The sequence below is a fragment of the Falco rusticolus genome, chromosome 8, assembly GCF_015220075.1.
Source record: "Falco rusticolus isolate bFalRus1 chromosome 8, bFalRus1.pri, whole genome shotgun sequence".
Taxonomy (NCBI): Eukaryota; Metazoa; Chordata; class Aves; order Falconiformes; family Falconidae; genus Falco; species Falco rusticolus.
This window is the reverse complement of record NC_051194.1, coordinates 2,873,432-2,899,695: the sequence shown is the minus strand read 5'-3', so window position 1 is coordinate 2,899,695 and position 26,264 is coordinate 2,873,432. Positions and strand designations below refer to the sequence as shown.

The window sequence follows — 26,264 nt, the reverse complement described above, 5'->3', positions numbered from 1 at the left end:
GTAAAACCAGAGTAACAAATCTTGCAAATAAAAAGAAATCTAAGGCAGCTTAACTTGGCTGTGATGTGCCAGAGTTACACTTTCTGATGTTCTGATCAGAAGCTACTTAACCTTAAAAGAGTAAATATTGACTATTTTTTTTCCAAATGTAGTATTTTCTCTCTTTAAAAAAAGAAAAAGGCTGTAGCAATAGTATTTAAAGGAATAGAGTTCTGCTTAAAGTACTTTCTACCATCAAGCAGGGGAATTCTTAGTTTTTCAGATTAAGAGTACATCTGCAAATTTGGGGTTTCTAGAACAGGCATCCTGTGAGCTTCCCTTTGACAATGTGGAAGTCTATAAAGCTGTACCTGGGTTTCTCATCTGAAGTCCAGAAAGAGTAGTGAGTAAAATCAGAGATACAGCAATTATCTCAATTAGCTACCGTATGGATAAGCAGATGATACTGTGTGATGTGAGACATCAGAGCTTCTCTCAATGTTTATACCAGACAGGAGAATTCTAAATTGCCAGTGTCTGTACTGATAGCAGGCTTACTCTAAACAGTAGTGCGTAACTTATTTTTTTCCCTTCATGCTTGCTCAAAAAAAAAATAAAGTGGATGTTCACTGCCTCATTAGCATCTTTTTTGAAAATATTCTGTGTTCATGGTTGTAAACAGAAAATCCTGATTGTCAAACTAAGCCGTGTATTAGTCATAACCACTGCAAATGCTGCAATCTGTATGCAGAGTGCCTCACCTCTCCCTGTACTGGATGTCAGTGTAATTTTCTTGACCCCTCACTTGAGATAAGGAAAAGCATGCTCTGAAGGGGGGGAAAAAAACCACAAAACCCTGGGATGGTAATCTATTAATAGGAACAGCCACTTTATTAATTTGCTAAATGAGTCAGAGCTGTATATTTAGAAATTGTACAGCAGTTCGGCTGATCCTGAGAGCAGGTCCCTGGAGACTTGGTGTGTGCAGAGGTAACATCTAATTTTGTGATAGATGCAGCACTGAGGCCAGTTGCATGTGCTGAATTTGATTTAGACCCTTGCACAAGCACTGCAGTCTCTTCCACAGAGTATCTGGTAAGAAGGTTGCTACAGTCCAGCAATACAGGCAACTTGCAGAGCTGAGATGTGTTACCTGTTCTTCTGAATCTCTTCCATCTGCTGCATTAATTGTGTGGGTTTTTTTTTTAGTAAAGTCCCCTATGTTTAACCTTTGCTTATGGTCATAAAAAAGGGACGACTCTTGACTAAATCTACATCAGTAGTAAAGGGCAGGAGACTGAAAACACTGCAAGGTTATCCTATTAGCTGCTGTACTTGAGGGCAGCTGGTACCCATTTGCTACCAAGCTTGGTACTGTTAAGCATCATGCTTTGTGGGATCAGAGGCTGCTAACAAAAAGAGGATGGCGAATGTACAACTCTATACCAATATCTGTTAAGTACTGGTCTGGAAATGGAGGAAATTGGGAAGGAGAGAGAACTACAAGGAGACACTGCACTATGAAGATTTGCACCTTAAAATACTACATTGAGCTATTGCTCAGAGATTTGTGCTTGTGATGTGCCTCTGTGCATGTCTGGATTATAAGCACTCGTCTTGTAGTTTTAGTCAAAGGAAAACTAGGAAGAAATAGCAGACAGGAGCTTGTCTTTCCCGATTTCAAGTCTAATTGTGACTGTTTAATTACCTTGCAAAGTGTGCTCACTTTTCTCTTCAAATTAGAATGCAGGAAATTGCATATGGCCACATGTGGATGTGCAGGGACAAAAGGAGGTACAACTGTTACAGGAAAATCAAGAAGCAGTCCTTTTCCCCTCCCTGTCAGTAGCTTGTTTATGTGCATTGCATGTCACTTACGAACCAAATATAAAGTACTGTGTAGTTACTGTAATTTGTAACAGTGCTAGATTCTGCAAGCATTTCATTGTGGTTGTTGTCAAACCATGGGCTATTTGGGTAGTGGGTTGGTATATTTTTATTTAAGATGGCTAGGGGAGTGTATTATACACACACCTTAATGTCTAGTCTGCAGTTGTAGGACTGAGATTAACAGATTGCTTTCAATGATGCACAGCAGCTTCTAGTGATGGTACTTTATACCTGCATCAAACAGTTATAAATTCTGACACTTTCTTTACCTGCTGTAGGTTAAAAAAAATGACACTTTTTAAACCTGCTGTAGATGGTTAATATTACTTGCCTAAAGGCTGGGCTGTGTCATTTTTCTAGAGTGAAGGAGAACTTCAAGAGCATCTTGTTTGTGTGTCTGTGTCTTGTGCCCAGTCCAAGGGGTCTTTGAGCCCTGGGGAGGCTCTGCTCCGTACTGTGCTTCCTGCAGGCAGCCTTGGGGTAGCTTTGAGTGACCTCCCCTTCCTCATGCTGCAATAATCAGTTTGTGTAGTTGGAGCATCTACATGACTGTTCTGTTCTGCCTGCTTATTCCTTTGGGAGAATATGGGTGTTATTAATAGGGATTGCCCTTGAGGTGTGGGAATTAGGTTTCTACATGACAAACAACCCCCCCCTCCCAGTTTGCTACAGCAATTTCTGCAGTTTCATAGATCACTGTCTTCTATTCTGAAATTAACCCTTCAATGTGTTGCACTTGCCGGTTGTTTTAAAGCTGAGAAACATGCACGTGGGCTTTCCTTGCTGCCCTGTTTACTTCAGTACATCTCTAAAAAGCAAGAATGATCAACTGCTGGTTAGCATTGATGTAATAAAGCTAAACTGAAGTGATCTTGAGAGAGATTGGTATTCTTAGCATGGTGGTGGTGGTTCTACACTTCCTGGGCTTCACTTGTTAAAAGACATTCGAAAGCAGCACCCTGAAGGCCGTATACCAGGTCACCACATAGGGCTGTCCAGCCAACTCCAGTTTGCTCAAGCCTAGAGGAGCTGGAGCAGAATCTTCATTACCCAAGAGTGCAAAAAAAACCCCCACCATGAATTCATTGGAGGCAGAAGTAACATGCCATGAGGAAGTAAACCTTTGACTGTAAAATTTTGGTGGAAACTGGAGCATGAGCTAGGAAGGTGCTGCGTGTTCCTTGCAAAAGTGTAATGCACCCTTTTCCCGTGGAGTCAGGAGACGAGGGTCCTCCTGCTTCAGCAGCCGAAGAGCAGAAGCCCACGTAGCCTGCTCTCCTTGCAACGGGGATTTACAGGAAGAGAGCATTGCCTTGTATAGTGTACAATATCTTCTTTGTGGGTGTATACGTAGGGCAAATGTAGATATGTTTCTATACAGAGGTGTTAAGAGGTTTTATTTACACTGATACCAAACAATATGAAAGTGGTTTTGCTGCTTGGATCAGTCCCTAATGACCGTCAATAAATCCATTTGCAGTGCATTGGCTACCAAGCACTGTACTATATTGCGTATTCCCTCTGTGTAGTTGTATTTTAAGGCTGTACAGTGAAATTTCCCCCAGCCCCCATTTGTTCTGAATGAAACCTGATTCTTCATTCCAGAAGCACTCTGCTCATCCATGGGCCCATGATTCAGCATTAATCAGGAGTCTATAACACAAACTGGCTATTATGTCTTGGCAGGACATCTAGATGCTGTCTTCTGAAAGACTGGCATTCCCTTTTTGTAAAAGCAGAAAAGGGCTTTGTGCAAAACAGTTGTTAAATTGCAAAAGGTTCACGCAGGTGTTTGATGTGCAGACACAGCAGTTATGAATGAGTGAAGCTGTGCAACAGCAGTGTGAACTGTATTTCTGATTTTTATTTTTATTTTTGTCCCTCCTAATCCAGGTAGGATTAGTCGTTGTACTTGATGATACTCTCTGCTCTCATGTGCTGATGCTGGCTTGGTTGGTCTTTTGGAGGTGCAGTTTTGCAGTAGCTACATGTCTGAAAAGCAATGCTGGAGCAAGGATACTACATTGATTTCCACGTAACGATGATTAGGCATTTCAGATACAGAACAGAAGGACCTTTTATTCTGCATTCAATTAACTAACATTAAAAAGGAGGAAAATAGGTGCTAAAAGCGAACCTTGACAAATAAAACTGTTGTATTGCATTAATGAAATGCTATTTAAAATGGTACTCATGAAGAAGCTTTATAGAAGGAATGAGGGATCTGAAACAAATTTTTCCTTTCAAAGCCTATGATTTATGCTCTGATAAAATTAGATTTTTAGTTAAAGGAATTTGCAGTCATTAAATGGTGCCCATGAAATCAGTCTCATTTATAACCATCTGCTTTATGGCTTCTGCAGAAAAGTATTCCTCAGGCAATGCATCCGAGAACTTTAGTGTCATTTTTATCAAAATAGTTTGGTTCTCTACTAGTAACACTATTAAAACCTCTATGTGATTTTTTTTTTTTTTTTCTCCACTCAAGAGCAGTATCATATACTTCAGAGGAAGGGTGACGACTACTTTTTGTGAAAAAGATTGCCCAAGTCAGAGCGTGCGGCATGGTGCTGTGCCTGTGGCCAGACTTGCTGGTAATGTCTCTTAGTGGTACATTAGATCACTAATAGAAAGGTCTTATGTTTCAGCATGCCCTCGAGGAGAAAAGTTAGCATCATTTCTTCTTTTCTGTGATACAGAAGAGAGAAATGATTGGGCTGAGGCAAACTAAGAAAAATGAGTCCTTGCCATAGCTTCACTTTCCGAGGGGGACAGAAACCACAGTTGTCCCTCTACCTGGAGCTGGTGCCTTTTTGTGGCTGCTCTTTAAGCCCTGCCACAGTTGCCAGGTATTTTTCCCATTTTTTTTTGTGCACCCTCCTGAAACGCTGAGCGCTTTCAATGCTGTTGGTCTCCTCTTCATGGAAGAGGATGTTTTGGGGGATGCACCAGGTGCCGGTATTCTCCCAGGTAAGGTGAGGTGGTGACTTGCAGCCTGACCTCGTGTTCTTCTGTTGTGTTTCTGACAGGCTTGTCCTGTGAATCCCACATCTGTTTTTTGGGGTAGTTTACAATCATTAGAACTTAGAATGATAAGGGGAACAGGGTAAAAGGGGAACTCTGAAGACCTTTCTTTGTTTTTCACGATGTCTATCCAGTTCCTTTCATGGAAATACCAAAAGGGTATTTAATACAAGTGAGCTGACACTTGAAATTTTTTTATGGAGTGTGAGTGTCTTTTTTTCTCTTTTGATCAATGTAATATTTGTAATTAGTTTTAGTGTTTCTAAGCTGTTGAACTGCAGAGAATTCAAACAGCTTGTTAAAGTGAGGGACTCCGGGGAACTTTAAAAGTACTCTTTCCTTTTGCATATATTATGTGTACACAGGCTTAATGATAGGCTGTATCTAAATTTTTTTTTATCGTGTGCCCCACCTCTCAAACTAATATTTTGAAAAGCTGAGAGAGGTCCCTGGAGTGTGACTGTCTGCGCAGCTCAGAGCTTTACTGCCTAAAGAGGATAAATGCTTTGAAGTCTGTACTAATCCCGAATGCCATTTTACATGTTTCTCAAGATCACTGAGGTAACATCCTGCGGGGAATAATGACTTGGTATTTTTATAAGCAAATACCCATTTTTTTTTTTTTTTGTTTATCCCCTCAGACTTGGAGGGTGCCAAGGAGGCCATTTACGCTGTTCTGATCTGCCTTGGGTTTGGAGAAGGCTCTGGCTGAGGCAGCTTGGCGTCGCTGGTGGGAGCGAGGGGCTCCATTGCCTGTGTGATGGGTGGCAGGGATGAAGTGGGGGCGATGGCGGGCCCGGGGGCGATGGCAGGCCTGCGGCCAGGGTGGCGAGCACAGCTACAGCACCTGCAGACATGAAACTCCTCGCTGAGTTACCTGGTGCTGTCTGAGGTACCGGGGTGAGGGAGGCAAGGCCCGCAGCAGTTAGCTGAGCGGGTACTGTTGTAACTTCCCTAAGCTGAATTTTTTCCCTTTTGCTTATCTTCTCTCCCTTTGAAAAGCTCTGTATTATTTTTTTTATCCTGTGCTCCAGTGGCAGCTTTCTGTATGTCCCGCTGCCCTGTGCCTGTGGAAGGGCCCTGTGGATACACCTCCTTAGATGTGTGCGTAGTGCTGCGCTTTACCTCCCTTTGTCTAAGCGTGGTCTGCAGGGAGGTACTTTTATTTTTTTAAAAAGTGAAACAGTACAAATAAAACTACAATAAGCATCAGGTGGGCCGTGGGGAGGCCATGTGTTATTTTCCTATCAGAAGGAGGAGAAACAGAAACCTTTTTGTTGTTCTGTTCTCTGATAAACATCTGAGAACAGTGAGCGCTGAGGGGATGAAATGAAGTTAAGCAAGGCACATCTACAGGAGGAAAAACCTGCCTGAAGAGCTTTTGGTAGGGGTCTGGAGAGCTTGTGCCTGTTCCCGGTGTCCCTGCTGGGGACACTCTGGGGTCTTCCAGGTATAAATTCTGCACTCGGTGGGGTTAATCCTGCGTCGTCCAGCAGTGAGCTCTGCCCAGGTCAGTGTGGCTCTGGGCAAGGTGGTCTTCTAGAGTCCTCTGTGATTCTGCTATTTTGAATACTGGCTGCAAGAAGTAACTCAAGTGATGGTAGCTATAAGTATTTGTAATTAACCCATAAATGTTACTGCTTGGGATTAAATGTTTATTCCCGTGGAGCCTCACCATTGGTGTAAGTAGTGTTGTTTGGGAATGTGATACCCTTTGAGGCTTTATGCAATGTCTTTTTACAAGCGGTTTCTTTATTAGAGATAGTAGTGATGCTTTGCAAGAAATGGGGCAAATAATATAGGTGTGCAAACATTGAAATGAGCCTTCAGCTCTAAGCATGAGTAGTCTGGTTGTTTTGAAATCATTTGGGTATTTGAACAAGTGTCTGCTAAAAATAGCTGTAATGGCTCCTCCCGCCTCAACCCTAGATCCTTGGTATAGTAATAACAACCTCCTAGCTGCTCCCTTTGAACATCAATAGAGAAAACAATCCATTTTAAAGATATTGTGCTCTACCATGTAACTTATCACATAATGATGAATCATTTTAGGTGATATATTGATCCATTAAATATCTGTGGACAAACTGAAATGTATGCTTCTTATTACTCTTCGGTTATTGTGTAGAGCTTTGTAGATGCTTCTCTGGGACAATGGCTAATCTTTTTAGGGGTTTCTGTTTGTGCTGCCTTTGAACAATTATTTTATTTAAAAAAACCCACAATTTTTTTTCTTTTTCCTTATAGGACTTCAGAAGGCTTGAAGTTACAAGAAGAAAAGGTAGGGGAAAAAAACAACACTTTCATTTCAATGTGTGTGTTGGTGTTAAGTATTCTTGCAGTAACTTCTGAAAACAAACATGAGTTTACACACTCAAAAAGTGTGTAGTGCTGTGGGATTAAAAAAAAGATTCCCTCCTAACACTCCCCTGGCAGTTCTTAGTGTTGCAAATTGTAAATTATTCTATTTTTCCATGAAAAGTTGCTCTTACAGAACTGCATGATGGTGTTGGTGATGCAAGCCAAGTTTGTTTGGTGCTGGCAGAGGATCTAAACTCTGACCCTGGAGCAGTTCAGGGAGAAAAAGGTCCAGACAAGGCTTTCCATGTATCAGCACACTGCAAATCCACCCAAAGGTGCAGCAGTGTTGTCATGGCAGTGCCCTGAGCTCAGATCCTGCTCTTGTAAACTCTTGTGTTAGTGACTAATTGGCTGCTGCTGAGAGTGGCCCTTTGATGGTTCCCAGCAGCTGGGTGAGAACCGTCCATCAAAGAGCTCATTCTGTTATCATTAATTTTGATTTTTGTTTAGCAGATGTTTTCCGGATTAGGCAGTTGCTTGCCTCGTGTCTTGTGAATGTGAAGCAGGTGGCACTCTCCTGCTCAACAGATTAACGTGTTCCCCTGTTCTGTTCCAGCACCTCCTTTAATTGCTTCAGGCATCCCATATATTTGGAAGAGGTTGTAACTACTGCTGTTTTGCTGCTTAAATGAAAATGGTCATGTCCAAGGGTAACATGTCATAGAGTCTCCTTTTTGGGTTTTTTGTGGTTGTGGTTTTTTGGTTTTGGGTTGTGTTTTATTTTTGCTGTGAGGCTGATACAGCAGAGAGGCTTGTATAATATGTGGCTATTGCTAAAAGTGAAATATATTTAACTCTGGTTTCTAGCATGTGTGGTCTGGCATGTGGTCAGATGTTTGCCACTCTTCATGAAGAAATCCAGTTTTACTTGACTTCCCTTTATTGCAGACTGAGGAGGGCTCTTGGATGGCTCCAAGTTGCTTTGAGATGCAGAAGAGCATCTTGGCATCCTGGATGTGGAGGCATTTCGGTCACGCTCTAGCTATAGAGTTTGTGGGGCAGTTCGTTATTGACATGGAGACTGAATCTGGTCTTGTGAAAATGAACTTAATGAGGGAAACTTTGTGGAAGTACCTCTAGTCCCATTTCAGATATGATTTGGGTCTCAAGTTTCATTCCCAGTGAATGTAAGCAACACCTACAAGAACTTAAATATAGCGATTTTTGAAGGCAGGACTCTGTTTATAGATCATGTGGGTGCTTGGAAAATGTTACCTCAGAGCAGTAACTGGATTTTGAGATCAATGCTTTTAGATACCAAATTTCCAGGCTCAGTTAGGCTGCTTTCTTACTGCCTTCACAGGATGGATTGGACTTTATTTCCATTTGGAGGGGTGAAACCATACCTTTTTTCAGAAATGCATTAAATATAATGAACTTCTCTGTCAGAAGACTTCTTAGATCCATGGATGGTGAGGAGAGAAGGGGATGATAGTTGGGGAGTTAAGGTCTGTAGATGAATTTGGCTTATGCCCAGCAATGCAATCTGTGAATAATCAAGAATGTCTGAAGAACTGCAAACTCCTCAGGAGTCAAGAAAATACTAACAAACATGGTAAATACATCTTGGTCACAAAAGCTTGTGGATTTGCAGAGCTACCCGGGGATTTTGAGCAGTGATTAAGTATCTTCCTCTCTGGAGTTAGTCCTCAATAGCGCCTTTAAAATAATTCTACAAAAGCCTCCTTCAGAAACCTCTTCAGTGTTAAAATGTGTGCAGAGCAGATACCACTCGGTGCTGGGGAAAAAAAAAATAAAAGGAGGTTCAAAATGTTTATGCACATGAAAGGATTTGTTACAAATTTTGTGATATGGTATGATCTGATTTTAAGATTCAGGCCTTTTTTCCCTAAAATGGTAATTTTTGTGGATATTGGTTTTTACCTGAAGAAATTGGATAACTGGAAAATGTTTGAAGGTGGGGGTTTATGCTTGTTCCCTTCCCTTGGTTGGAAGACTTGGCTTTCTGTTGAAAAGTTGAAAAACTTTGAAACTTAAAAATATCTGACAGAAGCCACCACAAAGGTGAGAACTGCAGCAAACTTGCTCTGTGCCTGCTTTTATTATCCCATGCTCATGGATGAACCAGGATAATTAAAAAAGAGCTTTTGGTGGCTTGCACTTTTCAGAATTTTTCTTTTTCTTTTTTTTTTTTTTTTTGGACAAAAGGTTTGAGTCCTTTAGATTGAAAGCAGGCACTTTTCTCTCAAAGGAAACAAAGCCTTGATTGTTGTCAATGTGAAAACACTTTCTTCCTTTTTGAGCTGTGGATGAGAGTAGTTAGACTGGGAGGCTTTTGGTTTCCAAAGTGTCAGGACTACATATGCTGGAGAAATTTTGAAGCTGCTCCAAAGCCTATTACAGTCGATGAATGGCTTTCCTTTGACTTCTGTGGGAGCTAGATCAACTATAATTACATGATCTTTTAATTGCTGTGGTACGGAGGGGAGATGCTTCCCTGACTGCAGCTGGCAGCCATCTTCCACCGTGATGTATGAAGACTGATTTCCTTATGAATTTAAACGGGAACGGCTGCAGATCCTGGGATGCCTAACTAGTGTTCAAAAATTACCCGTTTTGACTAAAAATGATCTTTTAACCCCAAACCCCTCATTCTGGTCGTTGATTAGAAGCTGAAAGAATGTCTTCCTAAATTCAGTTTAGGCTCATGATGAAATTTTGCTCTCAGTAGGTCATATGCTTGACTGTACTTTATATGAGCATAATGCAGATGGAATGGAAAACAGAATATGGTGTGAGGCGCCAGCTTTTGTGTTGTAGCTTTTAAAAAAAGAACAAAACCACAAACTCGAGAACTCAGCATGTGGTAAACAAGCACAGGATTTGAATATGGTCTCTTTATATTGCTCTTTTAAACTAAGATCGTTGCTCTTTTAAACTAAGATAGGGGGGCAAGTTAGAGCAGGCAAACCTTTTTCCACTTATCCAGTCTTCTCTCTTTTTTTCCCATTCCTATCTAAAGACTTTTCCATTGTTTATGCCATATGTTTATATATGGTTTCAAGTGTTAGCATTGTTGCTAGTTTCTATGCACTACCTTCCCATAGTGCACAGGAAAGCGAAACTCAGCAAAAATGTTAACAGCCTGCACATTTCCATCAGCTGCTCAGGACGGTGAAATAGTGCTGGAGAGCAGATGGGGAAGTGCAAAATGGGAGTAGGGATCTGGGAAAAGCAGCAGTTTGTTCAGATCAGGTGGACACAACGGGCATTTAGTGAAAAAGAATAAGAATAGCATGCAGCAGAAAACTGGGAGACTAAAGGCCTTTATGGTAAACTGGAAGAAGCACTGGACCAAGCTCTGAAGGTAACACAAGCATTTGGCTTTGACAGTGGTAGGGCTTAATTTTCAAGATCAGTGAGTTTTCACTGTGTAATAGGTGTAGATGAATGTGATACTTATCTGTTGCTGTAAATTAGACCACACAACTTACATATGTAAGAGCCATATACATTCGCATCCATCAAATTCCCCATGTCTAGCAGGACAGGGCCTCTAGTGGTTTCCCCGAGTATCTTAGTTGCAAGATCACAGGAACCAATTCTGCAACTTCTGGTGCTGACAAGTGCTCCTACTTCTGTTGTCAATGTGGGGCTAAAGGATGCTGAGTCCTAGGATAAATTGTCTGCTGAGTATAACTCTATGCATAAGTGTATGTATAGTGACATAAAGCATAAAGAGCCAGATCCTTGGCAGATGCAAATGAGCAAAGCCATGCTGAATTTAATGGACCGCCTTTTGCTTTTTACTAGCTGAGGATCTAGCCCAAGCACTTAAAACTTTTAATTTGTTTTTATGTTGCTTGCAATCATCCATTCAACAAATTAGTGTCAAAAGATGCTTTTGAAACCATTCAGCCAAGAAATGTTGAAGCAGATTGCTTCCACTCTGTTTGACCATATAATCTTATTAAATGAGATGCAACTCCAGATGTAGTCAGACAGATGACATCATGCTACTGTAAAGATATGAACTTTAACTAGTTGTTTTGGATTAAAAGGCTGAAACCTGTCTGGAGTATTCACAAGCTCTGTATTGTGGATGTCCTGTTTGTATTTATATTTACTAAGCATACACAATCCTCATTGTGTTTCCTAATCACAGTGAGGAGCAATAGAATATAGCACACCTTGAGCTTTCCCAGGTTGCCGTAGGTTTATTGAAAAATCTCTGGGTCTGCATCAGTTAGCACTGGCAAAGGATCCAGCAAACAGCTTAAGAAATACTTGATTACTTGCCACTTGACATCAGTTCTTATGTCCTAGATGAAAAACTGACTTGGTTATGAAACAGTAAATGCCCTTTAGAAATTCTATTCACTTCATCCTTTCTGTTTGCTCATTTCAAATTTTCACCTATCCATGGAAGATGAAAGGCGCTCAAAACTTGGCAGGAATGGCAAGTTTTTCTCCTTAAAGCCTTCATGAACACAATGAAGTGATCAACTGTAATTAGTTTTGTAGTAAATCACTTATTAATTTTCTATCCTGTTGTTTTTGTCCTATTGCTTGAGTCCAAGAAATTTGGTTTTGTTCCTTGTCACCTGGTCAAAATCCACCAAAAATCAGTAGCTGTGTCAGTGTTGCTCTTTAGAAGCAGCTGTACCTCCTGGATCTTGGTTTCTGGCTATCCCAGTGACATCCAGAATATATGATAAATATATATACGTATATGCTATGTATGTGTAGAGTTGGATGTTCAGAAACCCACTGGCTGTATCTTCAGGACATGTCTCAACTGCAGAGGACAGGTTTCACATTAACAATACCTGTTTTCTAGGATCACAAGTAGGAATATTTTTCTGTATTTTATACTGATCTTAACAATCACTTAGTCTTCACTTCTTCAAATAAAGATTCATGTCTCTGTCTATCTCTGCTACCTTGTTTTCATAGAAATTATTATCTCTGTTTTTTCAGGGCACATGTTGTCAGTGAATGGCCATCTGTTACCTGGGGAAGGATGTTTGACTGGGTCAGAATATTATTCTGATGTTTGCCTCCTGTTTTCCTAAGTTTGGGAAACTGCAGTTTCTCAAGTGGGATGAGGTACAAAAAATGCTGAATATTATTCTTCAGATACATGATGCAGCAGGGATGCCTAGTTTTGTAATGTTGGCAGGGAATTAGGTAGAAATAAGATAAATGCCCAAGGCAGCATTTAGCTTGGATTTTAATTTAGAGCCAGGCTAACCCAAACTGGGGAGGGGAGAAGGGGCAAAATTGTTTGCTCCCATGTATCTGCCAGCAGCGGTGTCTAATGGTAACTTGGCATTTCTGTGGTTCTCTGTGACCAGAGTTAACAGAGGGAGTAAAACCATGCCGGCGGAAGAACTCTGAATAATCAGCTGATTAGCCGGTGTTGGGCACAGTAGTAAATTGAACAGTAATGCAGATGCTCCTAGACAGTGTTACTGTAGGTGCTGGTATTGCACATGTGTGTATGGGTCTCTGGACAAGGAGGAGTAGCTGCAAACACTGAACAGTGAATTGCAACTTAACCAGGGAGTTGTTTATAATCTGTTTTCTAAACCAAACAGTGCTGGTCCTAGTAGTAATGTTTGGCTTCCAAATGACTGTTTGTTCATTTAGATGGATTATATCTGAAAATGTGAATGCTGCCCAGCTTTGCCAGTAGGCATAGAAAACCCATTGCATGCCCAGCTCTCTTGCTGCTGGAAGCAGTATGGCTTTGCAGATTTAAAGCTCCTGTAAATTCATACATTGGCTCCTGTAGTCAAGTACTTTGGGGCAAGAGGAATGAATTCTGTTCATGGCAGAATGGACATGAATGTTGAGTAAGTAAATATAATACTATGTGGCTTTGCTAGAGCAGCAGATTGATGGACCCAAAGGAATTGAAGTGAAAACTTCTTGAGAGCAGGAAACCAGGCAGCTGTTACCAGCAGCAAGTGGGAGGAACAAGCTTGTAGGCAATGGCTTACAATGTAGGAAATGGCCAGACTTCAGTTCCCTGGGTGGGGAGTAGGAGAAGATGGGGATGAGCCAGAAAACTACAAAACTTTGTGAGGATTTACAGGGAGATGCAAAATAATACATCTGTGTATCCCATACTACCGTACTTCATAAATAAGTATCCCCAATGCAGAGTGCTGAGGCTGGATGTGCCTGGAAGCATCTCTTTCCATCTGAAAGCAGAATGAACTGTGCTGATTTGGCAGCTGAATAAGCTACTGGTGCTGGCTGCCACACTATGCTGCCCACTGCAGCCCTGCCTGGCCATGCCCCGCCTTTAAAGAAGTCCTAGTTCCTTATCAGCATGTGAAGAACAGCTGGAGACCAGTCAAGTTTGATTTCTGGGCACACAAAAGGAAGTTACCAAAAAAAAATAGGGTGCTGCCATTGCTTGCATTCCTTGAATTTAGTACCTGTGGGTAGATACTGCACAGCAGTATCAGATCCCAAAACCAGATAGAGAGAAATCTGAAACTGAGTCAGCTCCACCACAGGATAGTGGAAGATGCTAGAGTTGTCTCTGTGATGTTCATTTACAGCAGATAACGTGGGGCATGAAACCTTGCAGTGACCTGCAGCAATAAAATAGCCTTACCTGCTGGCACAGTCCAGAAGGCTCCTTGAACTATTTTGTATCTAGGAAACTTGAATCACGTGAGATGTTTAGAGGTTTTCACAACTGATTACACCACACATAAATTGCTGACTTAAAGCTTGTGACCAAAACACACACCGTGAAGCCAGCTTCATCGACCCAGCTTCTCGGAGCAGTTAACAGCAAGGCAGAGTTTTACGGAACAGACTTTTTGCTTCGGGCTATGTAAGAATTTTAAGTTAGAAGCATGTGGGGGGAAAAAAAATACAGCTGTGTGAGGGAGGCAGTGGGCAGCATGTAGGGCCAACCTAGAAGGTAATTTCCTCCTGCTCATCAGTTGATGTTATTTGGAAACTTTGAAAGATAGATTAGCATATTTGCTGGAGTTAAAAAGTGAGGGGCTTTTCTGGTGCGTGCCAAGCACTGTGCCTCTCGGGGTGCTTCTGGCAGTGTCTGCCCTATGCCTGTGTCACCCACTGTGGCATGGCAGGGGCATCCTCTATGCTTTCAGGGAGGATAACAGTCCCAATAGGTCATGGTGCTGTGCTGGTGGTGCTGCCTGCTGCCAGCCTCTGTCTGAGATGGATGACCTCCTCACCAACTTGAATGCCAAGTTTTGATGAAAGCTTAATAGGGAGATTAGTTTTATTCCACAGGACAGTGTCTCCCTCTTCTTTTCACTTCTCCCTCTAATCTCTCTGTGCTCCACAGCCTGTAAATTACCTGTCTTTCCCCAGAAGATAACCACTTTAACATTTTCCCCATCCCTAACATCCTCTCACTCGGCAAGCTTCTCTACTTTTTTTAGCTAAACTGGGCAGTCTTTTAAAAGATACCCCTTTGTCCTACAAACCTTGTCTTGGCTGCATATTCACCCCTCTACAAAGCACTTCTCTCCAGCAGACCCAGAGCAGTCAAGCAAGACTGGTTTGCACTGGTCTTTTAAGACAAACTGTCTTTAAAAATAAGAGAAGGATAGATTTTCAGACAAATGGGCTTTTGTTGACTTAAGCATCCTTAGGAGCAGCCAGGTTGAAATTCAAAGTGAGATTAGAAATAGTGTTGGCCACTGTTCCGAGTGGTGCATTGCTATTTGTATGAAATACTACTTTTTCTGTTCAGGCACATAATTCTGCTGAAATACTGTTGTTACACAGAGCACTGCATGATGTGGAAGCCCCTCTCATATGGAGAGGGCATATGCTGCTTGCACATAATATTAAAAGGTGCAAATGCAGTGGACACCCTGAGTTTCAGACCAGCTGTAAGATAAATTCTTTGTAAGGTTTGAGTAAAAATCTGGCAGCAGATGTTTCAGATAATGGCAGTATAATGCAATATGCAAATATTCTCCAACAAGTCAGTTTATCTAGCATGTCTCAGAAATTAGCAGAATAAGTAACTCTGAGCCAGAAAACCCAAAGTCCAGGATCACTTGTAGGCTCATCAGATTTTTGAGTTGCATGCTGCTAGTCTACTTAATGTGTAAGGGCATGGTATATTTTCAATTACAGACTTAATAGGTTTCAACATGCCATGTCTTCCTGAACTGAGCTTTAACTATCAGGCAGAGCAATTAGGTTAATATTTTCAGAGCTTCAACTCACTGCCCAGATATGAGATAAAATAAGACAGAAGTTGCCCTCTTCATGCTCTCTTAGTTCAGGCACTTATAACCAGGTGGCTGTGGCCTCTGCCTGTGGCAGACGCAGCGTGTGGAGCTGTCAGCCTGGATTAGCCCAGCTGGAGCATTGTGGTTTATGGCAAGGGAGGCTCTAATGGTGCTTCTGCTGCAGGTGCCTCACTTTGCCAGGGCAGCGGCGAGGCAAGCGTCAGTGGTCCTTGCAATGGGTCTGTTATCTTCTTCCACCACATCCAGTTCTCACCAGACCCTGCAGGATGTGGAGAACAAACTGGTCAGGTGGTTGGTGCCATAGCTGCGTCCCCGGCTGCTGCCTTAACAAATACTCTGCTTTAATTTGTGGTTTTCCGGGGGGCTCTGCTTTGTTTGTAAACGTTCCCTCTGGACTTTACATCTCAGCAGCTAGTATGTGGCAGTCTAGTTTTTTAAGAAGAACTTAGGAGCCTGTAAAATGCTCCAGTTGTTCATGGTGTTTGGGAAAGAAGAATCTACTGTGTATGAGGTAATGCAATTACTTTTCTAAAGGAGTTTTTATTATGCACCTAACTGTGCATTTACTGTACTTGATAGACCAAAATAAAACCAGAAGAGAATGAATAAGCCATTTTGGTCCATTGGGTAAATAAAACAGCTAAAGGATTTATAAAAATGTATTTAGTCAGCAGAGCTGATTGGCGACTCTGCAACTGCTCAAGTGTCTTAAGTAATCCAGGTTTAAAAGCCTTCCATAAATAATTCCTTGTTAGTTACATATCTGTGCTATGCTGCTTGCTTGTTGTGTTTGATGAGATCTTTTGAAGAATATTAGCGAAGTTTGTTGTTTTGTATATAACAGAAGATGGGCACTAAGTGTGTTTATGAAGTAGCATGAGTGAGCCTCATGTCTTGTCCCCTTCTCCTCCTTTCCATCCTTGCCTCTTCCTCACAGGTGGCATGTTGTTTTGTCACTCTTTACTCTTCCAGTTTTGGTGACATTAAAATTTGTCTTATTTCTGCTTAACTCCTAAATTCTGTCTGCTAAATTGGTCCCAAAGATGTGACAATCAGTAGGTCTGAATCTCAGCCCAGCTGCTTTTTCTAAGTGAGTGTGTAACCATTTGACACATATTATGAAACTCATCTAGGAACGTGTGTTACCAGAATGAAATGAGTATGTGTGAAAAGTGATTCTGGACCTACAGGATGTATAGAATTCAAAGCCTTTTCCTTCCAAAGGCTTAAGTTGGATTCTGGCTTTTAAATTTGTTCAGCATATTGGTCCAGTTCTGTTGAGGTTACCAGTAAGTTCCTGCGGTTTGTTGTGTGCAGTAGTTGGTGCAAAGGCCACAGCTGAAATCCACCTTGTGCAGCCAGCAGATAATAGCATAAAGTTATGCTCTTGCTTGGAAAACAAAAGGTACAACAAAAAAAGTGCTGTGTTTTCCATCTGTAGAATTGGAATTTTTTCAAAATGTCACTTCTCACAAGATTTCAATTTAGTTTCTCATTGCTACTGCGAAGCAGGTGACAATGGCATGCAGTGCCCCTTCTATGTGCTTTGCTTCTCCCATTGAAATTCTATGATGTGAATTGCCTATAATATGATTTATTTTTTTTACTTTTCACATTTGAATGTTTTAAAGAATTACTTCTCTGTCACTTAAGTTAGATATTATTTTTTTATTATCCTTTCCAGGTTTCGTGTTCTGTTTTCCATGGTATTTTTTCTTCTTTACCCATATTTTCCCAAAATTATTTCTTTTCCTGAAATTATATGATAGTCATATTTAGTTTTTAACTCTTATTGCCCATTAAATACAGAAGTTCATCAACTGCTTTTAGCAGAATCAACATTATGGCAACCCTTATTCCCTGGGAATAGCGTCAGTGAAGCCAGAAATTGGAAGCAGCCCTATGCAGCTTCTCAGCTGTTATCAACACGTCCAGCACTGTTGGCACCCGTGTCAATGAGGGATGATCCATTGCCAGACACGTCTGTAAGGAAAAAAACCAGTTTGTGAAAACAGAGGTTGTTGCAATTAGAGCAGATGTACCACTGAGCATGCAAAGTGACCGTTTCTGCACCCTGACATGCTGGTGGGACTTGCCTAGCGTGCAGGAGTCGGGATGTGGGCTGTGTCTCAACACTGATCAACAATGACATAACTATGTGGCCCATAGAAAACCTTAATAAATGAAAAACTGTATTCTCCTAACTGTGTAATAACACTTTAAACAGTGAACCTCATCAGCAGCCAATAACTGAGCTAAATTAATGGATGAGCCCAGGATTGGGTCTGTCGGAGCTCATGGCCTCTGCTCTGTACATGCTGCTCAGGATGGCTGGACCAGTGTGCTGGCTTCCTGATGCTGGGAGCTGGAGCGAGCAGCCAGAGTCCCAGAGAAGCTGGAGAGGAGGCTTGTACCATTCTTGTAAAAACAAGGTTATTTTTGCCATCGTGACAGTGAACTGGACAGCCTGGGCTGCAAAATGTGTACTGGATATAGGGCTGTCACAGCTTACAGTGGTCTGTCGGTCCTAAAACCAGTAAGGAGCAACTCCTGACTGGCGTAGGGCGTAGGATGGGGAATAAGTCAAAGCCCTTACAACAACATTAAATTATCCTGGAAGCCCTGACTGCTCCTCAATACTATGAGGCATCTTAGAGGGAAATGGAGGTAGCAGTAAAGGAGCAGAGACAGCAGAAATCCCTCTCTTTTCCTTTAGAAATATAATAAACACTTCTCGTATTTGGAGGTTCACTTTTGGATGACACCTCTAAATATATTCAAAACAGGTCAGCTGCATTAGAGGCATTTGCTAAGTGAGTGTTTTCAGTAAGTCACAGAGGTTGCAATTATCACTGGAACGTCCTAATGCATCTCTAGGAAGTGGAGATGCTGGCGAGGTAATCAAGCTTTGAGTGAACTTCAAAAAAACTTCTGTTTGAATGTGAGACAATGCTGAAAATGACTCTACCACCTTCTAATGTTCACCCAATGTAAATAACATCACCAGAACAAATCTTCTGATCTGTATCAGGCATTGCAATTTTCTCTTCAAAGGAAGTGTGTTCGTCAGGGCTTGTTTATTATAGCTGAGCTGTGTTCCCTCTGATTAGATGACCCCATCATCTTCCAGACATCTTTAGCTGAGCACCTTGTAGTATTTTAAAAGAGAAATAATAATTACAGCCTTCTGTCTTTTCTTTTACCCTTCTACCTTTGCAGCAGGCAGAAGCTCTAATGTGATTATTTCACAAGATGATGTTTGTTCACTGGAGGGTGAGAGACTGGTCTCGTCGTGCGAACAGTGCTGCAGGCCTTGCCCGGATGCCTGCGCACAAACATGGACTTTTTCTGTGTTTTTTCTCTGTTTTGGGGAGCCTGAGGGATTATCTTTAGTTTGATATCACAGCAATTCATAGTGGGAATGACATAACCGAAGCACATTTTATCGTATTCATTTAACAATAGGAACATAATGAAAATCATTAAAAGTATCCAATTTATTTTTCTTTGCATGGAGAAACTAATATTGACTCAGTGCCCTAATGGTGGCATTTCCATTTTACTTCCCTGGTTTTGTAGCAATACTTTTCAGACCTTCCTTAAACCAAACCTGTTGTTCATTCTTTCAATGTATTCCCACGGGACAGCAGGATTTCTGTCAAAACAGCAATACAATTCCTTTCAAGGGGCTAACGGGAAGCAGGGCAGAGAGGGGCAGTGGGGCTCCACGCGTGCGTGCCCCCGTTGCTGATGGGCTGATCAGCAAGCGGCTGATGTTAGCGGTGCGCTCCGGGGAGCGGCAGCTCTAGCGGGAGAGTCATTAATATCCAGCAAATCTGTCAGTGGGAGCTAAGCATAGTGCACTTATTTAATTTAGACATTAAATCTTTTTCTTAGCGCTAACAAACGCTCCTTTGCTAGCTTAAAATTCTCCTCTGCAGCTTTGGAGACAGAGCTTTTGTCCGCGGATCTGCCCTTTTGGGAAGGCTGTAAGGAGGTGGTGGCTCTCCGAGAGCTCTCCTGAAGCCCTGCTGACTGGTGCTGGCTGGTTGCTGCTGGGGCGAGGGGAAGGGACTGCGTGCCCTTCATGGCTCCAACAGCTTTTGGTCGTGAAGTAGTTAAATGTACTTGGTCAGAACTGCTCTGTTGAGTTTGCTTGATTGCTTGGTTTTTTTCAGTTGCAACTGGCCCCCAACTAGACGTTTTTGGCTCACCCTTGCAAAATCCCATCTGCAGTGTGTAAAGAGGCACCCTGTAGCTTTACTTACCGCTGAAGTCCATACAAGCAAGAATAAGATGAACTAATAGAGCTAATAGTTACTGAAAACTGGGACTTGTGCTGACTTAAATGCAACAAAGTTTTGTGGTTTTTTTTTAATTTATTTATTTATTTTTTTAATTTCTGGTGAGAAGGGATGAGTTTAGATTTTGCTTCATGAACAGAGCTGAAGCTATGCATTGTCTAGATCCATAGTGAAACAAATTCCTCGCCATTTGATGCTAGATATGCTGCTGTAAAAAAAATGTGTTATTTTCCCCAAATGCCACCTATGTTAGTATTTCATTTTAATTTCTGGAAAGATTGCTGGTGCCACCACCGTTTCCCTTCAGGCATGCTGTATGGCAAAAAGAAGATCTGAGGGTTTTGAGGAATATGCCCATCAGCTACTAGGAAAGCTCTCTAAAGCCAAAGGGTTGGGTTCCATTTAACAAGACTCAGTCCTTGGAGACAAGCACAAACTTTCTTTTTCAAGTTCAGATAGAAATCTGTTTTCTATGTGGGTTATTTATCAGGCACTAGAATATGAAAGTCAAGGTTTGTAGGGAGAAGTAATATCTTTTATTAGGCAAACTGAGATAGAAGGAAATCTGTGAAGCTGTTGAACACAGGAGCTGTTCGTCAGGTCTAGAATGTGAATGGCAATTGTCAGATACCAGATTCACTGCCTTTATTCTTGAACAGAACTGCTGATTTTAAAGTTACTATAAACACAGTCTTTCTACTTGCTATCAAAATCTAATGATGTATGTTTGCCAGCTATTATGATAAAAATGGCTTTCAGGTCTCCCATCCTTATCTCCCTTGTCTGTTTGTGTTTTTTTTTAAAAAATCTTTCCTTTTTGGATGAAAAACAATAAAGATAACTTTGGTGGAGAGTGTTTAATGTGATGACAACTGACTGTAGGACTTCAGATAAGACTGATGTGGCAGCAAAAAGCTTTTGGGGGGTACACTGTAATGGTGGGAGATCAGTGGAGTTTGAGACAGGCACATTTCTACTTTCTACTCAATATTTTAGAATGTGGACTTGATACTTTGGAATTTTCTTTTTGCTGGTGGCATGGATGGGGCCACACTGCTGTGGGTGACCTCTAGGGTCAAGCTATAAGTTTATAAATTTGTCTAGAGTGTGAGGCCAGGGTTCACGTCTGTCTATGGGTGACGTGTGCCATACGGAGCGCCGAGTGCTGGTGATTTCTCGCTGTGGTATGGAATGGGACTGTTGCGTGCATGGGTGCCAGCGTGGGGGCTGCAGCTGAGTGGCCACTGTGTAGCACAATCTCTGAATTAGCTGTCTGGGGTATTATTTCACCTCAAGTTAGATCTCACCTGAGAAGTTAGGTTGTTAAAAATGAAAAGTCATGGAGCAGATATTCAGACCAGAATATGCTTGTCAGGGTGTGAGGCTGCATTCACAGATCCCAGCTCTTTGCCTGCAGATGTGGTGTGTGCAGCCAAGCTGGCTGGCGCTGCCAGCTGACACCACACTCCAAGTGTTTTAATGGCAATTTTCTGCTTGTTTCTTGTCCTGAGACCTCATTCAGGATTTAATAGGAATTAATTATGATAGAAGAAGTTAAAAAGTAATAATTACTTCTTCAGTCGTGCTCTTGTGTATTTTTTCTCTGAAGATTTTCTTCTACATCCTCTGATGGGGAAAAAAGCACAGGAAAACATGCTTCACTGGAGTGCAAACATAATCAAAGCTGGTATGATTTCTGAGATAAAATCAGCTTAAAACTAATTATTGTAATATTTAACTTCATAATACGATCATAAATTTCAGTCTCATGTAATCTGATAGTCACGAGGTACATTTTTCCTTATAGAGATGTAAAGAATCCTTTAGGTCTCTGTTAAGACTTAGTTTGTCACTGCCTGCCAGTGGCAGTCTGTTGTCATTGCTGATCCAACCCTATTGACTCTGAGCTCTAAATAATTAAAATTGTGTGCATCTATTAAGAAAAAAGGAAAGAATCATAAGTAGCAGAATATCCTCCAAAACCGGAGTGTAGCTTTTAGTATTTTTCCCTATAAAGGGGGTCACTTAGTTTGCAAGAAAGATGTAAGCTTCCACAGGGAGACAGGCTGGTATTGGAGTTGCACTCCCACAATTATTTGTGTAACTGTGTAATTACTTGTCTGAGGAAAGTGGTGTTTTTTGGGGGGGTTGCGGTGTTTGGGTTTGTTTTTTTTTTATGATGTGAGAAAGCTCTTCTCCCTAGGTGGGACTAATCTGTAGCATGCTTGTAGTGTATCTGCTGGAGGAGGAAAATGCCTGGAAAGGAGCTTCTGCTACCATTTCATGCTGTTGTTTGTAATTTATTTTTAAGATTAGGAGTACAGCAAAGGGGCTGATAGGCTGAAGGCCATGAGCCGTGACTCGTCCCTGGAATGCCGTGTCTTTCTAAAGCTTGTGTGGGAGCAAACCAAAATACCATGAATTAGACCCCATTGGTGCCTGAGAGGCTCCATATATTCTGGTGCTTCCAGCAGCAGGAGCAAAGAAGATATTTATGGGAGTGGTTAAAAATACTCCTATTGATTCCTGGAGCTTTATTAGGCTGAGTGATTTGGTACACTTTACTTTCTCTGTGTGCAAACCTCATTCGGTTGCTATTTTGTGCTTTGTCGTGATTTCAGTGAGGCAAGTTTAAAAGGAAAGTAGAATCAATTGATCTAATAGAAGTTGTAAGTGGAAAAATGGCCATTGCTTTGGAAATGGCAGCGACAAGATGCAGGCTCCTCCAGGATGCTGGTGCCCCAACACTTTGTCCTGTATCAGCACTACTTGTGCTGCATGTATGGATTTACTGGATTTGTGTTAGTTATTTCATCGATAAGTTGCTTTGCTTTGGCAAGTCAGGCTGTAACCAATAAGTAAACTCTGTTGTTTGGTCTTAATGGATTTGGAGGCTCGAAGATGTATGTTGACTATTATGAGCCTGAATACCTAGAGCTGAGTGTCTCGCCTTCAGAAATGATTTAACTCCTATTCATACAATTTTGAAAATAATGGGAATTAAAAGGAATTTCTTGTACCTTTATGTTGACTACATAGATGTTCTCAGATAATTTCAGTGTTTTATATTGAATGTTGTAGTTTTACTTGTGTTTTTATTTGTGTTTTGTTGTGGTTTTTACCCTAAAAGCCACTGTATTATCTTAATCACAGCAAGTAACCTTTCTTTTTTTCATGTGTGAAATGGGGATGACACTAAGTAAACTTAGTAACATTGCGTGGGGTGGTTGAAGTATTTTGGTATCTTTAAAATAAGGCTGTTAAAGAAAGTGTGCGTGTGTGCTGGTGATATGCTTTGCTCTGGCAGGCAGCAGCTTTCTGCCCAGGTGGAAGAGATGACACTTCGCGGGTCAGTGACAGATAGAGGCAGCTAAGCACACTGCTAAAATTATTATTGGGTTGGGGACTGCTGTGGTAGTTGGGTCAGAACCTGCCTGACATCGACATGTGGGGTTTGAATATTCTGCAGCAGCATGCCTTGTAATACCTGCAGGACACGTCTCTCATTTAAGGTATTGGGATAGGAGGGGCTGGGCAGGCTGTCATTGAGACTGTTGTCCCCCACGAGGGAAGTGCAGATGGGGACGCATTTGTTAGGACCAGGGTTTGCCCATCAGAGGCCCGGAGAGGTTTGTTGCCCTGTGGGGACCTCTGTGCTGGGGGCACCAGGTGAGGGCAATCACCTGCAGTGCTCCTCTGGTCCTCAACCGAGCAGAGTTCCTTTCCCTGGCATAGTTCCAAACTTAAGTGTGCCTGATACTGTCAGACATTAAATGTAAAATTATGTGGAAGACATTAGGGCTTTGGAAACCTAATTAAAATGAAAAAAAAAAAAAATGAGGCTGTTGGTTTCTGGCTTTGTGTTGTACATGTCAGTGATGCTGAGGGTGCTGGGGCTGGTGGTGGCTGGGGTGGGGGTTGCTTCTGACCCAGGCTGGAGCAGAGAGGTCTTAGCTGCAGGGTCTGTCCTCAGCTGCACTTCATCTTCTGCAGAGCCTGACCCTTCAAAAGCACCGGTTCCTGCTGTGCTTGCACCATAACTTTGCATCATGTGCGGATGGGCAGAGAAAGCGATTCTTCAAGTCTTTTAAGAAAGAGCTTTAAGGCTCTCTGAAAATAAATGTATTGGCTAAAGGAAAGTTGAATGGCATGGCTTGTGAAAGAGGAGCAGCAGCAGAACGAAAATGCTGCCGGGGAGCCTGCCTGCTGCCAGGGAGGGAAACCTGCCAGGAGGTGCAGGAGGATCAGGGAGATGCAGTTTCTGACCGGTGGCAATTAAAAGGGTGAGAGGGAGGACTGAGTGGAACAAAAGAAAACCAAATGCTTTGAAAGAAAGAAGCCCCAGGTCTAGTCTGGTTTACTGATCTAAATCTTGATTGAATTAATCATTCATGGAGGTAAGGCAGTGACTGCGGGAGGCCAGGAGCCTGGGAGATGGATTTCTTTTCTGCAAAAGTTACTGGGCAGCTCCTGGTGCTTGTTGGTGCTGTCCACTGTTTCTCCTACGTGCAAATTGGGAGCAGGTGGCTTTCCTGTTGAAGACCTCTGGATGTTGCAACAGAAAAAAGCTTGACATCCTTAGGTACGCTTGTCAGAGCAAATCTAAAGGGAAGCCCAGGGACTTTAGCATCAGCATGCCACGGCAGATGTTGGCATCCCTTCAGTGCTGGAAGATTGCTGTGTGTTCCAGTCCACAGAGTATTACCAGCCTTACTTCTGCATGAGAAACCTGTCTTCCTGCCCCAAAGTCCCCTGGAAGAGGTGGCCTCCTTCCCATCACCCTGCAGCATCTCTGTGGGCCAGACCTGCTTGTGGAGCTGCCTTGGCTCCCCACAGCTCGCACTGCTTGCTGCCGTGTCTCACCCCTCCAGCGGCAGCGGTGGGAGTTGTGTGCCTCGCTGTGTTTGCAAATTTGGCCTTTAACTGCTTGGACTCCCGTTTTGTTGATGGCTGGAGAGATCATGCAGAACATACAGAAGGATGCAGTTGTGTGCAATGAATAATTATTAAGTGCCTGGTTTGTGTTATTGCTTGAGCCTGGCTTGAGAGACAACCCTTGTGGTGTCACTGGTACAGAGCTTCTGTTGGAGCAAGGGCAAGCTAAAAGTGACAAAATTCAGCATCTCAGCCAGTACCTCCAGGACCAGCACCCTCCCGTCTGTTAGCCGTCCCTGTATGCCCTTCCAGCAACCCTCCCTGTATTTAATGGATAGCACCAAATATGCTGGAGGTGGAGTAGCTTTAGAGAACTCCACTGTCAAAGTCAGTATGACTTTTCTGTTTAGCTGTGCTGAATTATTTTGGATAGATGTTTCTGTGGTGTGGACCAGCCTCAAATGACTTTCCTCTGTACCTTGTTGTGATACTCGGCTCTGTGAAACAGCCTTTTACAGCTCTCTCTGGGGAAGGCAGTGCTTTACACTGAGCGAGAGATGAGATTGCAAGGTCTGCACTTACCTTCCTTAAAAACAAATACAAAAAAATTTCAACAGCCTGAGGTAACTTCAGCGTTACCCTGGTATTTTGTAGCAACTTTTTTAAATAGAGGGAGGCTTCATTAATACCATAGTACTGGAGCAATACTCTACAGCTGACATCTGCAAAATCACTTCAGTTTTGTATTTCATTATTTCAACAGATTTGACTCATTCAAGATTTTGGTTTAGTCTGAAGGAAAAGCAGACATGTACATGTGATCCAGAGTGAGGAAAGAAGTATATGGGTATGCACACTTGCTTTTTTTCCTACGAACAGGAGATGCAGACAGGAAAAACAGCTGTCCCTTCGTGGCCTTCTGTGCTCTTCCCTTCAGTTAAACCAAGGGACCCCGAATCCTGTGGGCGCAGGAGCCAGTGCACAGCGTGCCAGGGATCGGGAGCCTGCGCGTGTGCCTGCCTGTAGCGTAAATGCGGTATTGCTTGAGACGGGCAGGCACGGGAGAAACCTGCCTGCTCATAACATTTTCAGTACTGACCACAGGGTTTTGCTCCTGCTTGCTTACCTGTGGGAGAAAACTGAAGCCTTTACTGATTTGGTCGTGGTCATGGGGAGCACGGGAAAGGGCGTGCGGTGGCACGGGCAGGAACAGATCATGAGCACAGCTCCTTATCTAGAGCTTGTGAAGATTTTACCTCAAATAACTCATCCTGCTCTGTCCTTCCTATCTCTTTCTCAGCTTTGCGAAATGCATTTCACATACACGGTGTCTCCCTGCTTGAGCCAGTTATCTGGCTCTCAACAGCTACTTATTCTTTCAGAGTACTCCATTACTGCTAGGATTTGATTTTTGTATATATATACAATCATTTTGCTATTGTGTTGGTTGTGTGTGGCTGTGGATGCAAAAGCACCTTAGCTCCCTGCTTTCCCATATGCTCCATCTCTCACCACAGTATTGATATTTCTATATGTGGTGGTAAAATTAATTAAATTATGTTCTCTATTTATGAACTAGTTTATAGCTTTAATTACTTATTGCTAC

The 26,264-nt window shown here is 42.2% G+C and overlaps 1 protein-coding gene across 2 annotated transcripts in view; it reads left to right on the top strand.

Moving 5' to 3' along the window:
• Nucleotides 1-26,264, top strand: part of FSTL4 (follistatin like 4) — a 236,378-nt gene that overhangs the window by 11,220 nt on the left and 198,894 nt on the right. For both annotated transcript variants that reach the window (XM_037398594.1, XM_037398593.1), the window contains exon 3: nt 7,141-7,174. In XM_037398594.1, coding sequence (XP_037254491.1) covers nt 7,141-7,174 — 34 coding nt within the window. The remainder of the gene's footprint in view (nt 1-7,140; nt 7,175-26,264) is intronic.